Source organism: Monodon monoceros, unplaced genomic scaffold (assembly GCF_005190385.1).
Source record: "Monodon monoceros isolate NGI ecotype Baffin Bay Population unplaced genomic scaffold, NGI_Narwhal_1 Super_Scaffold_7, whole genome shotgun sequence".
NCBI classification, from domain to species: Eukaryota; Metazoa; Chordata; class Mammalia; order Artiodactyla; family Monodontidae; genus Monodon; species Monodon monoceros.
This window is the reverse complement of record NW_021703784.1, coordinates 71,675,402-71,695,905: the sequence shown is the minus strand read 5'-3', so window position 1 is coordinate 71,695,905 and position 20,504 is coordinate 71,675,402. Positions and strand designations below refer to the sequence as shown.

General features: G+C 41.9%; 1 protein-coding gene across 3 annotated transcripts; it reads right to left on the bottom strand.

Annotated features, from left to right (window-relative positions):
* Window positions 1–783: 783 nt before the first annotated feature.
* HTATIP2 (HIV-1 Tat interactive protein 2) lies at window positions 784–18,497 on the bottom strand. 3 transcript variants are annotated; one of them, XM_029209613.1, is made up of 7 exons: window positions 18,450–18,497; window positions 17,744–17,939; window positions 15,862–15,943; window positions 15,502–15,578; window positions 4,430–4,567; window positions 2,261–2,322; window positions 784–1,579 (listed from the first exon to the last, which is right to left on the bottom strand). In XM_029209613.1, exons 2-7 carry the CDS (start codon window positions 17,936–17,938, stop codon window positions 1,354–1,356), a joined length of 780 nt encoding a protein of 259 aa, XP_029065446.1. In that variant the 5' UTR covers window position 17,939; window positions 18,450–18,497; the 3' UTR covers window positions 784–1,353. The 3 variants fall into 3 exon arrangements, with proteins under 3 accessions (XP_029065446.1, XP_029065444.1, XP_029065445.1); XM_029209611.1 differs by having other exon boundaries at window positions 18,270–18,464; XM_029209612.1 differs by lacking the exon at window positions 15,502–15,578 and having other exon boundaries at window positions 15,836–15,943; window positions 18,270–18,464.
* Between the last annotated feature and the right edge of the window lie 2,007 nt (window positions 18,498–20,504).

Here is a 20,504-nt window from a genome sequence, read left to right as displayed (position 1 = left end):
ACACACACACACACACACACACACACACACACACACACACACACACTAAAGGAGTCCACTGAAGCTTGAAATTTATTACTTTGCTTCCCCCAGCACAGAAGTTAAGACAAACTTCACTACTATCCTTTGTTCCATGATGGAAATTAACAGTGTGTTTCTCTTGACTTTGACCCTTCCTTCTGCCTCTTCCTTTCCTTTTCCATAGTTTTTAAAGTGAAGCGCTTTGAGATATACATTTACTGGCTATGTGAACATTTTGTAGTTAATCATTAGAGGGATCCTAGACCAATGAAGAAACCCAAACATTTCTATTTTATTCATCCATGGCATGTACTGATCCAGTAACAATTAACTGGAACTTCCTGGAAATATACAGATACTGGATGCTCTTGCAGAGTAGTTAAAAACAGAAGCTATGGATTCAGGCTCACTTGGGTTAGAATCCTGGCTCTGCCATTTCCTAGCTTCAGGCTTCAGCTTTAAGCCCTTGGGCAAGGCATTTAACCACAGTGAGCCTCGGTTTCCCCGCCTAAGACAGGGGGATGATAGTACTGCCTGTAAGAATTATAAAGATTGTTTGGAGGGTTAAAGGACAGACATCATGTGTAAAAGCTGGCAATTAGCAAGCACTTGATATATATTAGCTGCTATTCTATAATCCCATTGGCCAAAATACTGCATATTACCACAGATACTTGGGCATTTTCTAACGATCTAAGGGAACCCACGACTTGTCCCTTTATTTTAATTCTTCTATTTAATTCTCCCATGAATTATATAAGCTCAGTTATATAATAACTTTTATTATATATTCTAAAGAAATAGTAAGGCACAATGTTCACTTACGCAATTAACATGCAGTCAGCACTGGGTAACTCAGAGACACAAATGTCGACAATTTTTGTTCGGGACTCATCTGCGTGATACATAAAGTCTTCACTGCTGCTGTGACTCTGCAGACAAGCTTTCAAAGCTGGCCTCCCCACCAGTGGCATCAGAACCGTAAGAGAAGCTTAAATAAAACAACAGATTTCTGTCCCCATACCCCCAAAATTCTCATTGAGAAAGTTTGAGGTAGGGCCTGTGAACCTCTCATTTCTGTGCCGAATATGAGACGCTAGACCACCAGGGAGCTGCTGGATCTCTATTTTTGAAAGGCTTCCCAGGGTAATGTCTACATATGTACAATCAGGCTCTAAAATGCCGATGCAGAGCACGATCATTTTTTGATTGGATCTGGGCGACTGAGAATAGTGAAAGCACAGTTAAAGCACATGTTTTTTTTAGACCCCGAAATTACCGATTAGGTGATGGGTGTTGAGTTTGACAATAGAAAGCATTTCTCCAGTGTGGTCACGGCTTGAGAGAGCCATCAGCTTTCCCCAGGTCGTGGATGGCCTCGTTATCCAGCAGTTCCTTCTTCTTGTCACTTGGTCTCACTGCGTTGTTCAGCATTGCTCTAACCACAGTCATCACTGGCACAGAGTGACCGCTGGCCCAAGATTCTGGTAAGGAGCCAAAGAACTTCCTAATCAACCATTCACCTGGGCGAGATTCTTGCCTATCACATAATAGAACTCTAAAGAGAAAAAGAAGAGCAGAGGAAGAGATGGTAAATTGCATTCAGACCATACAGGATGTTATGGATTGAACTGTGTCCCCCCCAAATTCATGAAGCACTAATCCCCAGTGGGATCGTATTTGAAGACACACCTCTAGGGAGGTAATTAAGGTTAAGTTAGGGCATAAGGATGGGACCCTAATCTGATAGGACTGGTGTCCTTACAGAAAAGGAAGAGATATCAGATATTTCTCTCTTTCTCTCCACTCACACAGAAGAAAGACCACAGGAGGACACAGAGAGAAGAAGCAATGAATCAACAAGCCAGGAAGAGAGGCCTCACCCGACACTAACCCTGATGGCACTTTGACCTTGGACTTGTAGCCTCCCATTCTGCAGTGTTAGTGTTATGGCAGCCCAAACACACTAAGACAGTGCATAAATGGTTTTATTTGGGCACGAAGAGGATTTTAAAGAAGAAGGCAGCCAAGGCTACCCAGAAAATTTCAGACTATTCTGAACCTGGCACCACCAACCGTCTAGCCTTTCCTTCAAAGCTAAAAGTGGGTTCTTCAGAGAAGCAATCTCCCTCCAGCCAACTCTTTCGTATCTTAGAAATTTGTCAGCCTCTTCAAATGAAAAACCAGCTTCTAGGGAATAACCAACAGTGGTGTGCTCTTAGGCAGTAGGAATACTTACCCGGGCCTAAATATGGAGTAACGATCAAAGTTTAACTCTTCAACCCTAGCTTCCACTTCTCCCTGTTAACAAAAAAAAAACATTTCTAGTATTTAATCAAGACCAACTTGCTGTAATGCTTAAGAGAGAATAACAAGAAAAACTTGAGGTTTTGAAGACAATCTACTTCTGCAGGTCTCAATACTAGTTAATATCCTCCCCTAGATTTTTAGATTCCAGAGAGTCTGGGAAGTTAAGGAAGAGATCAGTTAATCCTGATATGTAGTAGAGAGTGAAAAAAGATGCACCGAATGAGTAAATGGCTGCATGGTCAGTCCAGCCTGTCATGTGACCTACTGAAACAGATCCAGAGAGTGACATGTTAGGAGTTCAGCCATAAAAGAACTGTCCGTCACTCCAGAATCAAGTGCTGCAGGCCAGGGGACCTTAACCTTTTTTGGCTTCCAGGTAGTTTCAGGTCAGAAGAACCACAGACTCCCTTGTATTACTCACTTCCTAACAAAATCCACAACATTTCAAGAGACAGAGCATCTAGATGAGGCTTTAAATTAAATTTGTTGAACAATCCATGAATTTTCACGCCAGGCATCTCTATAAACAGAAATGCCAGAGAAGCTTGGCCACAGGGATGTTTAAAAGGCCTATGAACTAAGCAGCCTGCTCACCGCCGCCTTCTTGGCCTGTTCGTACCATTCATTTGGCACTTAACCTACAGCACTGTATAATCTGCAGTAATACATTTTAATCAATATATTTAAAAAATACATTTTAATCAATGTATTAAAAAGCTTTTTTCAATGAATGATTTTTAATACATTCACAGAGAGTTGTCCCACCTTCACCACAATCTAAATTTAGAATATTTCATCACCCCAAAAGAAACCCCGTACCAATTAGCACTCACTCCCATCCCCTCCCGCAAACCCTAGCCAACCATTAATCTTTCTGTCTCTAAAGATATGCCTATCCTAGACATTTCCTATAAATTAAGTCATGTAAGTTGTGGCCCTTTGTGACTGGCCTCCCTCATTCAGCACGTTTTCAACGTTCACCCATGCTATAATGTGTCATTTCTTTTCATAGTTAAATCAATGTTATTTTGTAGGTATATGCCATGTTTTTTTCATCCATGCATCAGCTGATGGACATTTGAGTTGTTTCTACTCTTTGTCTATGATGAATAATGCTTCTATAAACATTCATATGTAAATTTTTATGAGGGTGCGTTTCTTAGTGGTTTTTTACAAAGATGTGCTTTGTCTCTATTAGCAACATGTGTACAAGAGTACCAGGCTGAAACTGCTATTCTTAGAAAGGTCTGCTTGCCAGGTTGTCCTTTGGCCTGTGTCTGGGAACTCAGATTTTAGGAGTGTTCCCGTCGTTAGCTAACTGATAAGGGTACTTTACTATGCCTAAACTATTTGTACAAACAGTGTGGTTTATGCTGAACACTTGCTTTCCTTCTGGAAGTCTGTAATTTTTTTACGCTAAGGGTGCCTACGTGACTGACCCCCATCAAAACCCTGGACTCCTGAGCTCAAGTGAATTCCTCTGGTAGGCAATACTCATTGCTGGAGAAATGAAACACGTGTAACTCCACTGGCAGAAGACCCTTGGAAGCCTGAACCTAGATTCCTCCAGAGCTCACTCCATGCACTTCTTTTTCCCTGCACTGACTCTGCTTCATATTCTTTCACTGTAATACAACATGGCTGTGAAGATAACTATATGGCAGTCCTGGGAGGCCTTCTAGCGCATTCCCAAACTTGGGGCTGGCTTTGGGGATCCCCCTAAACAAGACTGTAATTCCTTGAGGACAAGAACCATACCCAATAATAACATTTAATCTACTCTGGAAAAGTTTAAGTATCACTGCCTCAAAGTCTCTTCTAATGCTAAGATTCTGAGCTGATCCTCAAGACCAGGGCTGCAACATCTCATTTTATGATGACTAGATAATCAACAGAGGGGAAGACATTGGAAATTATCTTTCAAATCACTCCTGTTTACTAAGTATATCTCTGCAAAAAAGCGGTCCGTGTAGTTATAAAAAATGCATAATATAATGCATTGAATGCATTTTGGCATTACTTAGCATTTTGTATTATTTAGTATTGCCAATTAGCCAGGGTTCTCCAAAGTATACAAAAGATAGAAACATGCACAAACCTTGACTTGCAGATATAAAAAACTGCTTGACTTATCAGCTCCCTTAGAGGACAGCAAGTTGAAATGTTTGCACCCTCCAGCTTTTGCCAGCTCTGCAGACTTCAGGACGTAATCTCGATCAACACGAACAAATCCCTCCTAAGGGTGAAAAGGATGTGAGTTATTTCCCAAAAGCTGTGAGTTCATCTTAAAGATTACTTATCAGCTTGGGTGGCAGGTTAAGAGTCCTTGCGGGGGGGTGGGGGGGGTGGACGAGGATGGGGATCCAAATAAAATGCATCCAAAACAACACGAATGTCAGGCTTAGACCCTAGGAATGACTCCAATATGATGCTCAGGATAGATGTACCAGCTTTAGTAGCAAGGCCAGACTGCAATGAAAAAACAAGGACAATGACACTGAAACACAGACACCAAGAAAATCTGCAAGGAGCAAAAGGAACAATAATATCAGGCTGAGAAACTGGGGTTTTTCGTTGTTGTTTTTTTAATATTTATTTATTTATTAACTTGGCTGCACCAGGTCTTTAGTTGTGGCATGCGGGATCTTCGTTGCGGCGTGCAGGATCTTTGTTGTGGCATGCAGAATCTTTAGTTGAGGCATGTGGGATCTTTAGTTGTGGCATGCGGGATGTAGTTCCCTGACCAGGGATCAAACACTGGCCCCCAGCACTGGGAGCACAGAATCTTAACCACTGGACCACCAGGGAAGTCCCTGAGAAACTGTTTTCAGTCTCACATTTCTTTGTCCTTAATCCTTTACAACCTTACCACCCTCTCTGTTTTCTCTATGTTTTGTGTGTCAACTCTAACACAGCAGGGTCTCAAAGGGTGGCAGGGAACACTACCCATGCACTATGAGAACAAAGTCTATCCAATTTCCAATTTCTGTGTATGTTTTACAACATACTTCCCACGTTAGTAAGGAGTGCATCTGCAAATTTTTTTTTACTGACAGGTATATAATCAAGAGTGTTTGGAGACCCCTGGTCTAGACTCAGTCCAGTGAGGGTAGCGGTTGAGTCTTTCCTAATTCACATCTTAGCATCAGTACGTGCCCACCCAGCACATGGCAGGTGCTCCAAAAATATTTGAATGAATGAATAAAAGTCCAGCGAAAGCAGAGAAAAGGTAAATCCAATTAGGAAAAAAAAGAACTAAGTGGCAATCAAAGGAAGAGGGGAGAGGATGGTGCAAACAAGAGAATACAGGCTGGTTTCCAGGGCCTAAGTGAAGGATACCGGCCTGTACCCAGACTAGGGAATTCCATGTAGTAACAGCTTCTTGGGACCACCACAAAGTCTGGCATCCTCCAACTTGGTACAGCTGAAGAGCAGTCTAAAGTCTACTGAAGCTGAACTTCATGGGTACCCACAATTATATAATGAGGTTTCATATAATGAGGATTCCAAATCTGAAGACTGGATTGCTGCCCCAGTGATTTTTTTTAAATTAAAAATCTGCCCTCTGGTAGTTACTGACCCTGAATGTTATATTTTGTATGGAGATATGTATCTTTCATAAGATAGACAGAAGGCACCTTAGGAAACATCACGCCTAACCCCCTCACTGTGGAGATGTGACAACAAGGTCCAGCGATCCAGGAACTACCGGCTAATGAGTGAGATAGCTGAGAGCAGAGTGCAAATTCCTGACTCTCTGAGCCGTGCTCCCCACGGTACTCATGTTCCTTCTTACCTCACACCATCACCAGCTAATAACAGAACTAATTCATAACTGTGGTAGGCAGAATAATGGCCCCTCAAAGATGTCCATGCCCTAATCCCCATACCTGTGAATGTGTTCGAGGCTACATGGCCAAGGGGAATTAAGGTTGCAGGGGGAATTAAGGCTGCTTATCAGCTGACTTTGAAAAAGGTTATTCTGTAGTATCCGACTGGACCCAATGTAATCACAAGAGTCACTAGAGTGGAAAAGGGAAGCAGAAAAGGAGGCTGGAGTTAGGCAACGTGAGTAGCACTTGATCCCCCATTGCTGGCCTTAAAGATGGAGGAAGGGACCATGAACCAAGATATGCAGGTGGTCTTTAGAAGCCAGAAAAGGTAAAGAAAATGGATTCTCCCCTAGAGCCTACAGAAGGAAATCAGCCCTGTCAACACCTTGATTTTATCTCAGCAAAGTCCACATTGGACTGCCAACCTATAAAACTGTAAGATGATAAACTTACGTTGTCTTAAGCCACTAAATTTGAGGCAATTTGTGACAGCAGCAATAGGAAACGAATACAGAATTCAATTCTAAAACAAGGGGCCCAAGCAAACTTCTCAAACTTTGTATTGAAGTAGATCATAAAAGTAAATATATTCTAAGCATAGAGCTGGCTATATAAGCTGTTCATAAACTAATAAATACCTTCTGCAACCAGCTCCCAGATCCAGAAATAGAGCACCACCGTTACCCCAAAAGCCCGTCTCGTCCTCTCTTCTTATCACTTACGGAGCATTTTTAACGATGTCCACGACCTGCAGGGTAGTGCTGATCCTCTTTCTTTTTTTTAGGTAATATAAACTTGACTCTTAGCCTGGAATCATCCCCATCTGCTTCTGTGTTGTAGACTTTGACATTCAATCCTAATAACGGACTCAGCGACCTGTCCTACGCACTGATTGAAACTCATGTTGTTGCTTTCTTAAATCAGTGTGCAGCAAACCAGTTTTAATACTCAGCACATCCTGAGAGTGGGCTGTGATTGATCTCCTCAGAGCCATTCTCTGGATTGAGATTTTTACATGTGCTCAAAATGGGCCAAGAAAAACAACCCAAAACGACTTTAAAAAATTCTAAAACACTCTATTTGTCTTCCACATCTATTTTCTTCCCCTCACTCCAATTCACCAGAACTCTGATTTTGATAACAGGTTCATTATTCCCAATAAAATTACCTTGTTGACTAGTGAAATAGATTCCTTTCTGTTGCTGCTGCTGGTTTAGCACTATTTCTTGGAAGGATTATTAGAGTTGTCTCTGTTAAAATGTTTCTTCTTTCATCGGTGTCTTTAAAAATACAGGAAAGCTTCAGCCAATCACAAGGCTCTAGACCGACGCTGTCCCTCTCACTTAATCCAGGGCCAGTAAAGGGATAATTTGATTAAACTGAAACCCCAATTTATCTGGCTTTAGTTCTGGATCAACCACTCCTTAATAGAGTCCTGCAGTCTCCAATTGTTTGATGAAAATTAAAGTGACATAAATACCATGGGACTTCTACAATCTGATTAGTCAGCTAAGGCACATCAATACCACCCCAGCCATCAGCCTCTGGCGTCCCTCCTTTCACCCGCCTGGCAAAGGACTGACAACGGCTCCGGGCAGGACGAGCACCCACGCTGCTGCAGAGACCCTCACACTTAGCCCATCATCCCTGCTCAATGGGTCCTGTCGACAAGGTGCCCATACCTTTCTTCACTGCTGTTCTCTGGACAAAGCTCAATACTGTTTTATTAGCAATCAATGGCTGTTAATCCAAAACGATTTCACAAATCCTCTGAGCCCTCAAGCTGATTATAAATACGCATCATTCCAAGCCCACAAACTTTGAATTTCACTTCCCCCACCCTGATGCGTGGCCTTTTAACTGGTGAATGAAACTCAAAAGCAAAGGGGTCAATGGCTTTCAAGGACTCAGAAGCCAAACTTAAACGTGGATCCCGGACACTTACTCGGAGATACCGACACACACTGATTTTCTCTGGAGTGAGGAAGACTCCCTTTGTAGATAGAAAGGAGCTATCTTTAAGATATTATTAAACCCTTTCTTGTTCTCTAGCAGCTCAAATAAAAGAATAGAAAAACAAACTAAAACAAGCTACTCCATATCCCAGAAACACAATTTTCAGAAAAACCATATTTAGTTTCCCCAACCATATGGCAGAAAAAAGATGTCTCTTCTGAGAGCATTAAGTCCATTATGTCTTTGTGTCTTTATGATTCCACAGTTGGTGTGTTTTACTCTAAGACAGGAATCAGAGTCCTTCTAGAAAAAGGAAATGATTAAATAAATACCCACTATAAATTTCCTTTCCCAGCACCTGCTCGAAAAAATAAACACAATATACTGATATGACACAGCAGAGATGTCTTCATGGGCTCTACAAACATCTAGGTAGACAAATTCTCTAATTACTCTTTATTTTAAGTCTTATGAAAATCCAAAGCTACTAAGTATTCCTTCTAATATTCTTTACCAATGCCTGCAAACTGGGAACACTGTGGCTTAAGAACACCTCATCCTGATAAGGTATTTCAGCATTGACAAGCAAGCAGGCAGGAATGAGTCAAGGTCAACAAGACCCTTTTCCAAGAAGGGAGGATTTCATTCCGCAAAGGGTCCCACTTGGCCATATTTCTGCTTCAGTTCTTTCTCCTTCACTCCCTTTTCAATCCAACCCTATAAATTAGACTAGAAAACAGAGACACTGACAAACAACAAATGGTATGACCTGAGACCCCATTTATTTGTGTCCTGGAGGGCACGTCTATATTTGATGTACAGAGGGGGAACCAAGATCTTGGTTAGAGAAAGAGCTCTGGATAGAAAAATAAAATCTTATAGATGCAGAGGATTCCTGAGTCAATCTCTATGTTATCACACATTTTTTTCCATTTGGGGCATTCCTTTCTTTCTGTTTTGAAAGTCAGAGAGTTCTGCAGGCCAAAGGGGCTTTGGTGGTCACCACCCTCTCAGTACAGACACGGAGACAGGGGCCCACAGAAGCTAACCAGCATACCCAATGTCCCACAGCCATTTGGTACCCAAACAGAGGCTATGATCTGGGTCTCACGAAACATCTGGGACCTCACCACTTCACAAGCCCCCTCCTAGACATCAAATAAAATAGTATAGGTGACAACAGGGGTTGGCAAACTTTCCCTATAAACGGTGAGATAGTAAATATTTTCAAATTTGCAGGCCTCTATTGCAATTACACAGCTCTGCCATCATTGTGCAAATGTAGCCACTAATAATATATAAAGTAATGAGAATGTTCCAATAAAACTTTATTTATGGATACTGAAATGTGAATTTCTTATATTCTCATGTGTCATGATACATTAGTCCTCTCTGAAAATTTTTAACCATTTAAAAATATAAAAACATTCTTATCACCACTGATGAATATAGATGCAAAATCCTCAACAAAATACTAGCCAACAGAATCCAACAACACACTGAAAGGATCATATACCATGATCAAGTGGGATTTATCCCAGAGATGCAAGGATTCTACAATATATGCAAATCAATCAGTGTGATACACCATATTAACAAACTGAAGAATAAAAACCATATGATCATCTCAATAGATGCAAAAAAAGCTTTTGACAAAATTCAACACCCATTTATGATAAAAACTCTCCAAAAAGTGGGCATAGAGGGAACCTACCTCAACATAATAAAAGCCATATATGACAAATCCACAGCAAACATCATTCTCAATGGTGAAAAACTGAAAGCACTTCCTCTAAAATCAGGAACAAGATAAGGATGTCCACTCTCGCCACTATTATTCAACATAGTTTTGGAAGTCCTAGCCACAGCAATCAGAGAAGAAAAAGAAATAAAAGGAATACAAACTGGAAAAGAAGAAGTAAAACTGTCACTGTTTGCAGATGACATGATATATACATAGAGAATCCAAAAGATGCCACCAGAAAACTACTAGAGCTAATCAATGAATTTGGTAGAGTAGCAGGATACAAAATTAATGCACAGAAATCTCTTGCATTCCTATACACTAACAACGAAAGAGAAAGAGAAATTAAGGAAACAATCCCGTTAACCATTGCAACAAAAAGAATAAAATACCTAGGAATAAACCTACCTAAGGAGGTAAAAGACCTGTATGCAAAAAACTATAAGACACTGATGAAAGAAATCAAAGATGACACAAACAGATGGAGAAATATACCATGTTCTTGGATTGGAAGAATCAATACTGTGAAAATGACTATACTACCCAAAACAATCGACAGATTCAATGCAATCCCCATCAAATTACCAGTGGCATATTTTACAGAACTAGAACAAAAAATCTTAAAATTTGTATCAAGACACAAAAAACCCCGAATAGCCAAAGCAATCTTGAGAAAGAAAAATGGAGCTGTAGGAATCAGACTCCCTGACTTCAGACTATACTACAAAGCTACAGTAATCAAGAGAGTATGGTATTGGCACAAAACAGAAATATGGATCAATGGAACAGGATAGAAAGCCCAGAGATAAACCCATGCACCCATGGTCAACTAATCTATGACAAAGGAGGCAAGGATACACAATGGAGAAAAGACAGTCTCTTCAATAAGTGGTGCTGGGAAAACTGGACAGCTACATGTAAAAGAATGAAATTAGAACACTCCCTAACACCATACACAAAAATAAACTCAAAATGGATTAGAGACCTAAATGTAAGACTGGACACTATAAAACTCGTAGAGAAAAACATAGGAAGAACAGTCTTTGACATAAATCACAGCAAGATCTTTTTTGATTCACCTCCTAGAGTAATGGAAATAAAAACAAAAATAAACAAATGGGACCTAATGAAACTTGAAAGATTTTGCAAAGCAAAGGAAACTACAAAGAAGTTGAAAAGACAACCCTCAGAATGGGAGAAAATATTTGCAAACGAATCAATGGACAAAGGATTAATCTCCAAAATATATAAACAGCTCATGCAGCTCAATATCAAAAAAACAAACAACCCAATCAAAAAATGGGCAGAAGAGCTAAATAGACATTTCGCCAAAGAAGACATACAGATGGCCAAGAAGCACATGAAAAGCTGCTCAACATCACTAATTATTAGAGAAATGCAAATCAAAACTACAATGAGGTATCAGCTCACACCGGTTAGAATGGGCATCATCAGAAAATCTACAAACAACAAATGCTGGAGAGGGTGTGGAGAAAAGGGAACACTCTTGCACTGTTGGTGGGAATGTAAATTGATACAGCCACTATGGAGAACAGTGTGGAGGTTCCTTAAAAAACTACAAATAGAACTACCATATGACCCAGCAATCCCACTACTGGGCATATACCCTGAGAAAACCGTATTTCAAAAAGAGTCATGTACCACAATGTTCACTGCAGCTCTATTTACAATAGCCAGGACATGGAAGCAACCTAAGTGTCCATCAACAGATGAATGGATAAAGAAGATGTGGCACATACATACAATGGAATATTACTCAGCCATAAAAAGAAACGAAATTGAGTTATTTGTAGTGAGGTGGATGGACCTAAAGTCTGTCCTACAGAGTGAAGTAAGTCAGAAAGAGAAAAACAAATACTGTATGCTAACGTATATATATGGAATCTTAAATAAATAAATAAATAAGTTCTGAAGAACCTAGGGGCAGGACAGGAATAAAGGCACAGACGTAGAGAATGGACTTGAGGACACGGGGAGGGGGAAGGGTAAGATGGGACGAAGTGAGAGAGTGGCATGGACATATATACACTACGAAATGTAAAACAGATAGCTAGTGGGAAGCAGCCACATAGCACAGGGAGATCAGCTCAGTGCTTTGTGACCACCTAGAGGGGTGGGATAGGGAGGGTGGGAGGGAGGAGATATGGGGATATATGTATATGTATAGCTGATTCACTTTGTTATAAAGCAGAAACTAACACACCGTTGTAGAGCAATTATACTCCAATAAAGATGTTAAAAATAAAAACTTTAAAGTGGAAAAAAAAAAAAAAGACACATGCACCCCAATGTTCATTGTAGTACTATTTACAATAGCCAGGACATGGAAGCAACCTAAATGCCCATCGACAGACAAATGAATAAAGAAGATGTGGTACATAAATACAATGGAATATTACTCAGCCATAAAAAGGAAAGAAATTGGGTTATTTGTAGAGACATGGATGGATCTAGAGACTGTCATACAGAGTGAAGTAAGTCAGAAAGAGAAAAATAAATATTGTATATTAACGCATATATGTGGAACCTAGAAAAATGGTACAGATGAACCTTTTTGCAGGGCAGAAATAGAGACACAGATGTAGAGAACAAACGTATGGACACCAAGGGGGGAAAGTGTGTGGGGTGATGGTGGTGGGATGGATTGGGAAATTGGGATTGATATATATACACTAATATGTTTAAAATAGATAACTAACAAGAACCTGCTGCATAAAAAAATAAATAAAATAAAATTCAAAAATTCAAAAGAAAAAGAACTTTAAAAAAATAAATAAATTAAAAATTAAAATACAAAAACATTCTTAGCTCAGGGGCTGTTCAAAAACAGGCAGGCTGTATTTGGCCCACAGTCTGTAGTTTACAAGCCCCTGGATTAGAAGAGTGTATCATTCGAATCAGAGGCCACGAGACTTTAATGATGCCTAATAAGTGTGACAATGGCTGCATTCATCACATTAATGGCATCGTCCACTCAACAGACTACAAGAGCCTGGACTTCTGGAGCCTGTGCCTACCAGGTGAGGAGACAAATGAAAAGGTGAAACTAAATCACACCCCCTCAAACTCACTAACCAAATCCTTCTCTTAATGAGGGGAAAGCACCATTTTCTGGCCCCTGTGAGGGTTTGCTCTTCACTTATGGCCAATGTAGATCTGGTTTTCAAAGGGTATTTCAACCTTCACTAGCACATAAGTTACTTACCAAAGCAAGGTGAAGGCTATCTGGGACAACAGTACCTGGAAACCCAGCAGGCGAAGAGGACTAATACTGTCTAATGCATCCAGAAAGCAGGTCCAACAAGAAGAAAAGGTTGGCTGCATCAGAATCTCCCAGGAAGCATGTTAAAAATAGGCTTCCAACCTTAGAGATTCTGATCCAGTAGATCTGGATTAGGGCCAAGTCACAGTCACTGCATTCATTAGACAACTATGGCTTGTGAATGTGAAAGGAAAGAAGATTAGCATCTAACCAGCTACTGCTAAAGAAAATGGTTTTCCAAACAGCTGAAGAAAGCTAACAGACCTATCCCTAGCACCAGTGTCAAAAGAAATCTGGGTAGACTGAATTTTATGGGTTGCAATGTTACCCCCTCAAAATTCCTGTGTTGAAGTCCTAACCTCCAGTACCTGAGAATGTGACCTTATTTGCAGATGTAATTAGTTAAGATGAGGTCATTCCAAGTAGGGTGGTTCTTAATCCAGTTTGACCAGTGTTGTTATAATAAGGAGAAATTTGGACATAGCCACAGGCACGTAGGAAAAACACCATGTGAAGAGACACAGAGAGAAGGCAGCCATCTACAAGTCAAGGAGAGAAGCCTGGAAAAGATCCTTCCCTCTCAGCCCTCAGAAAGAACCAATCCTGACAACACCTCCACCTCAGACTTCTAGCCTTGGGAACTGTGAGACAGAAAATGTCTGTTGTTTAAGCCACCTTGATTATGCTTTTTTGTTATAACATCCATCCCCAGCAAATTAAACTGAAGGTCATAGGGAAATAAGCAGGCTACTCATAGGATTTCAACACTGAGACAGAAACCCTGAATTTCTTGAAGTTGCTAAAGCAAAATGCGGGCTGCTCCAGTTACAAAACAGCTACAGAATGACACTAGGCTTGCCACCAGCTTTGCAATGCCCATCTGATGCTCTCTTTTTTTTTTTTTACAGAGAACGCTGCAGACCAGAATACCAGGTGGAGTGAGCTTGGAAATCCACACACCCTCCCCCCGCTCAAACAACTATTATTACCTAGCCACTTGTGAACTGTCACCTCTTTTAAACTGCCTGAAGTTATCACAACCTCCAAACTTCATCCAATCTAAATTACTTTCAAATTAAAAAAAAAAAAAAAAAAAAGACTTTCTGGAGGAACTGTCAGCTTATTTTCTGTCACTATCCTCTTAAACCATTTGAGCTCTAACTTATTTCTGAGATTATACTTGGTTTACCAGTCTTTTCTCTTGCTTACTCGTTAATTACTTTTATCTTTCCAAACTGATTTTGGAGAACAAAAGGTATTTAGTTTCCGGGTGGAGAACCAACTCCATCTAAAAAAATATTCTGGATAGGGAAGACATCCAAGTCCTCTGATTAAAATTGCGTTACGTGATTTGGATGCAACAAAGCAATTTAGACTTTCCCCTGGAGCGCCCTATAATGAGATTTGCCTTATGTCATGAAAATCAACTGCTCTATGCCTAATGCAGTAGTGTTCTTACTTTGCTGAGTCACCACCAAAGTCAGGTTGGCACTTGAGACAATGTAACCTGCAGTGTACTAGAACAAAAGTTTTTCAATGCTGTCAGAGGGCACATGCCTTGTGACTGTCCCTGGGACAGAAAAGACTGCAGGAGCTGATCAGCAGGAAAATGACCCTTCCTAGGAGAGATAATGTGCCAGTTCCCGGGAGAGTCAACTTCTCGATAATCCACACTTCCCAGCACAGAGTTCAAAACTCAGATGTGTTCCCACGGGCGCATGGTAGAACTACAGAAGATTCGGAAATTTGTCCCTACTGAAAGCATAAATAGAATTATTCTTTGGATCACCAGAAAGCCCAGAGAAATACATCTGAGCCTAACTCCTTGGTTGGTATAAACCAATAGTTCTGTGCTCTCCAAATGATTCTGATGCATGGGCCTGTTTATAAACCTATGGTAAGCCCCCATGGCAGCATCATGGTTCTGTATGTTTAAAAGACATGTTTAACTCCAGCAAGTAAATTTTGTCAAAGGGATAAACTATAGTCAAGGTATAAATTAAGTAAGATGTACGTATTAACACTTGCCCAGGATCTACACAGTAAGCTATGATTTCTAAATATGTAGTAAAATTTGACTTCTATACAGAGGCCAAAGCAATTTAGAACATCATTAAAAAAAGAATAAAATGTGTGTTAGGACAGTTCTGCGTCAGTTAAGGCTGAATCACCATTGGGGTTGAATCATCGCTGGAGTCTGAGTCATCTCCGGAGGCTAGCTGAATCGTGCCTCTGTTCTGATGTTCTAGCCCAGAAGTTTAAAGCTTGGCATGAAAACAGGTTGAAGCAAATCACTCAAGTGAGAGAGAATGCTCTAAGTTTAAGACATTTATAAAGAAGCCAAAATAACTTACTGCTAAGAGCATGAGCCAGTTACTTTTACTCAGACATAATGGTTTGCGTAAGTCAGGGCAAGTAGTGACCACGGTATCTGCAAAAGGCAAGACCATGTAAATATTTATGACATCTCCAGCACACAGGCCTGAACTCAAGGATTATGCTGAAGGAAAGATGAACTTATAAGTACTATTCAAAGTATAGCAAAGGCTAGGGCAGTATATGGAATCTTAAATGATAAGAGCTAATTTACACTTAAGCACAGCATATATAAAGCAAAAGAGGGAGCAAAAATGGAATCTTCGACATTACTGACCAGAGAAAGGGGAAAAGGGTAGATTCCTTCCTTACCGCCCCAGCTTTCTTTCTGGTGGTACCTAGGCAACAGAATCCAACATCATGACCTTGAAAGGCAGAAGCGTAGTCATCCAATTTCTCAAAGTCCACTACTTCTTGATTCTAGACAACAAAGACATAGTTGTATATGACTTGATGTTATTAAAACAAAACAAAAAAACAGACAAAAATACCCCCTCTAGATTTAAAGAATGACAGAACATTACTAAAGAGTCCACCCACTTAACATCAAATTTTGCAAGCTCATTTTCTCCCACCAAAAAGCAATTAATCTGAATTCAAAAATCAACAATGTAAAAAAAAAAAAATCAACAATGTACTTATACGTCCACAGTACACACAATTGGACTAGGTGTGATCTAGATCTTTAAAGTCAGGTTCAATTATAATTTTCTCTCTGGAAAAATAAAAAGACCTGTCTGTATACTACCAGGAGAAATACCAATGAGATATAATGTTGGGGAAGGAACTGGTGTTTGGAGTCTCAAAACCTAGGCTTGAGTCTTGGGTCTGCTACGTACTAGGCGTGTTAATAATCTTGGCCAAGTTACTTATATGTCTCAGTTTCTTCAGCAGTAAAATGTGAATGATAATCTTTCCCTCAGTCTACACCACGACCCACCTGCATTAGAATCAGTCAGCAGGTGCTTGACAAAAAGGCATATTCCTAGGTCTCACACCAGTACTCCTGAATCAGAAACTGCACTTTTAATAAGCACCCTCGGTAATTCTCACGCCCATGGAAATTTAAGAACCTCCATCTAACCTCTTAAGTTTGTTGTGAAGCTTAAAAATGAAAAGTTTGGGAAGTTCCCATCATTCAGGACTTCAAATAAAACGTTGCTTTCCCTCTCTACTATTGACTCTTTCAAAAGCATTTTCCTGGCACCATACACAATGCTGAAGAAACGTATGTTTACAAAAAGTGCCTGACCAAAAGAGGCGCCACCAAAACTCAACTGTCAAAGCACAGAACTCGATTTCAGTTTCTAATGACCAGAGGTGTCTGACATGCCCCCATGAAGCCAGACGATGAAGATCACATATTACCTGCCTAAGTCTGAACAAAGATGTCCATTTTAACAGAAAAGTCCTGAGGGACCAAAGACATATGCAAAATGACCTGATCATGGACCTGCAGGAGTCATGAACATTTATTTGTGAGACCGTTTGTTATTTGGAATGTTCTACCTGTGGGTCCAGGTTGGGGGGGGGGTCTCAGAATTATACTATAGTTTAATTTACTGCAGTTCACAAATAACTCCATTTACAAGAGGAAAGGAATCTCCACCAAGCTCAGGTTTCAAATATTTAGGGGATTAACACCAGACTGAAGTCTGGTCTATCAGTGGGTTAAACACGAAAAGTGTAAGTGACAGGAAAGGGACTATTCCACTTACAGACACAAGCCTGCAGCCCTTAGACGTCAGGCAGGGCAAATTCTTGTAGGTGAATAACCCCACCTCTCAGTGCCATAGACCTTTCCCCCTCTGCAAAGCAATTTCTGATTGGCTAACTTTAGTGTGTAGTGGACAGGTAGACAAAACAAGCAATGGGGTTGAGAAAATTACCCAAGGTCACAGGGCTTTTTTTCTAGAAGCCAGCTTAAAGGATCCTGGAAGCATGGCTCTTCTCTGTCTCCCTAGACCCCCTTACACTTAGGCCCCATTTTATGGGGGCAAAGCCTGAGAGAAGGGCTTTGTCCAAGGCCTGGCAGTGAGGGGGAGGCCCACCTGGACCTACCAACCAGCTTCCAGTAAGGCCTCTCACAGACCAATCGTGGTCACGCTCTAAACACCTCCTGCCTCCATTGCAGGGCAATGTTCAGCCTTGCAGCATAAAATATGCTCACTCCGAAGAACCACTGCGGGTACATTTTTGAGTCCCAGCTCAAATACCCACCACGTTTTTATACGCTTCCTCGTTGAAGGTGAGCTTCCTCCGGCCAATCAGCGTGACTTTGGAAAACAGGCCCTGCTCCAGGATTTCTTTCAAGAGCACTCTGCCGGTTTCCCCGCTGGCACCCAAAATAAAGACGGATTTATTCTGCATCCTGAAGTCTTCCCGAAGCCTCGGTAGTGCTTCTGTCTCAGCCATGCTACAGAAATAACATTAACAGGTGCTGGTCTCGGGATATTTAAAGGGACAGCCGCGCTTACCCTCGGAACAAAGGTTATTTGTTCCGGAGGAAGATACGGTTATTCTCTGCAGTCTGGGCGCGGGGGAAAGTGCAGAGTCACCCTCAGGGCGGGGCGCCGTAGTGGTTACCCGCTTCTGAGCCAACCCACACCTTGGAAGGGGCTGGAACAGGGAATGTGCCCGGGTACCAGGAGGCCTCGTTCCCCCACGGTGTCCCCGACTCCGGCCCCTCCTGCCTCCGCCCGCAGGGGCGCGGAGCCCAGCTTGGTCCCCCACGCGGAGGGTTTACCTGGAGCCGGCCCCCGGCCCCGCGTCCTCAGGCTGCAGCAGGAGCAGCGCGACCACCAGCGCCGCCGCCGCCGCCAACGCAGCGCTCAGGGCTGCGGGCCGGGACATCCGGCCATCCCTCCGCCCAGGCGCTTTCCTCCCCTCGCCCGACTCTGCGGGGCCCTCCCCGGTCCGCGCCTACCCGACTTCATCTTCCGGGTGACTTTGCTCTATCGCTACTCACCCCGCCCACAGGGGCGGGATGTGGAGGGGTGGCCCGCCCGTGGACCAGAGGGTGCCTGGGCGCCGGCGTGGGGGGCCCAGAGCACGTGCGCAGCACCAGGCTAGGTAGGAAGCTCGGAGACCACTTCCTAAATATCGGGAATCTCCGGAACCTTCTCCCCGGCGTTCTTCCTCACCACCTGGGCTGATCTCGCCCTCATCCAAGGCCTCACTCAGCCAATAGACTTGATCTTCGTTGATCCCCTTCTAAAACCTGTAATGTCAACCGTGTGTTGGGACATCTTCATCTTGAATTCACCACATCAAAACGTAACACTTCCCTTCTAACCACCCCAAACAGCAATAAAAAGTCTACTCCTTGCCTCTCTTCAGTGTCACTGTCCCTATTCGTCCGTGCAATCTTCATTCACCCCTTCTCTCTCAAGTCAGAAATTCGGACTGTCACCTTTGACTCCTTTCTCCGCCTTACCACATTCTAGATTAATCACCAAGGCCTACTATCTTCTCTGCCTTTCAAATATTCTCTCATGTAATTCAAGTTCTCTCTGTATCTCACCAGCACAACCGGTTTCCCCGCTCAGGTTCTAGATGGTTGAGCCAGGGCGACCTTCCACACCTGATCTCCTGTTCACTCTCCAGAGCCAAGATCATGGTTTAGAACATAACTATCTATACTGGGCCTATCCTGGATCCTGAAAGTCCTGGACAGGAGTTAGGATCACACGCCAGAATCTGAACAACACAGATAGTGTTGTGGACAGTGGTCATTTTTGGCTGCCCAGCATTCAAACATATTATAGGGAATTCCAAAATAAGTGGGAGACAGGGCCCTACCTGCCACTCTAGAAGCCAAGTGAAATATGTTCCCCCTCCCAACTCCTAGAAGATTATTATATGTAGGTGAGATCTAGACTCAGCCAATCAGACACTCTCATCCAGGATTTTTTACTTTGGGGGGAGTAATAAAAAGATGCAGTGGAAAACTGAGATAGAGTTTGGTTGGGTGGAGCAAAGATACAGGATAATGGCATCGTGGGATCTGCCAGTGATCTGATTATCCGATTGTTTCTGTTTTGCTTCCTTTAATTCCTGCCTGTTTTCAAAGACTGTTTGTTATACTTCCTGTTATTCCTGCAATAATTTCATTTTCTGCTGAAGCTACTTTCTGTTGCTTGCAGTCTAAAACCTTGACTGATACAAAGCAGAGTGGTTTGTTCCACATTGGCCTGCCACAGTGCCTGAACTCTTCCCTTTGAGCTCCTAACGATTTTCTACTAAAATGCAGCTGAAAATCTTGTCAGCTAACACTGTCTCAAAAATTTATTCATCAAATCTGTTGCACTGATCTTCTTTTTTAAAAAATTGTAGCATAATTAATATACAATAAAATGCACGGGGGCTTCCCTGGTGGTGCAGTGGTTGAGAGTCCACCTGCCGATGCAGGGGACACGGGTTCGTGCCCCGGTCCGGGAAGATCCCACATGCCGCGGAGCGGCTAGGTCCGTGAGCCATGGCCACTGAGCCTGTGTGTCCGGAGCCTGTGCTCCACAACGGGAGAGGCCACAACAGTGAGATTCCCGTGTACCGCAAAAAAAAAAAAAAAAAAAAAAAAAAAAAAAAAAAAAAAAAAAAAAAGCACGGATGCAAAAGGTTCAGTTCCATGATTTTAAACAATTGTGCATACACCTAGGTAATCACCACCTAAAACAAGATACAGAACATTTCTTTCACCCCAGAAAGTGCCTTCAATCCCTCCATGTCCCAGAGGCAACCACCTTCTGATCTATCAATACAGATTAGTTTTGCCTGTTATAGAACTTCACTAAATAGAATCATACAGCATGTACTTTTGTGTCTCCAGTATGTTTTGCTCAAGATAATGTTTTAAGATTCATCCCTATTGTTTATAGGGCTGTGTTATGACCTTCATGGGTCCTAGGGACTTCATGGGCCCCTTCCTTCATAAAAAATAAAATTTAAAATAATATATCTCTTATAACTGTGTTACTATGAC

Bases quoted from the DNA above. Each gene is read 5' to 3' on its own strand.
- HTATIP2 (XM_029209611.1), bottom strand. From the start codon at position 18,376: ATGTCCCGGCCCGCAGCCCTGAGCGCTGCGTTGGCGGCGGCGGCGGCG. The intron at 15,944-17,743 runs GTGGGTATTTGA...TTTGTTGTCTAG, and splicing joins AGGAAGCGTATAAAAACGTG to AATCAAGAAGTAGTGGACTT. The intron at 2,323-4,429 runs GTTTGTGCATGT...TTTTGTTAACAG, and splicing joins TTTTATATCTGCAAGTCAAG to GGAGAAGTGGAAGCTAGGGT.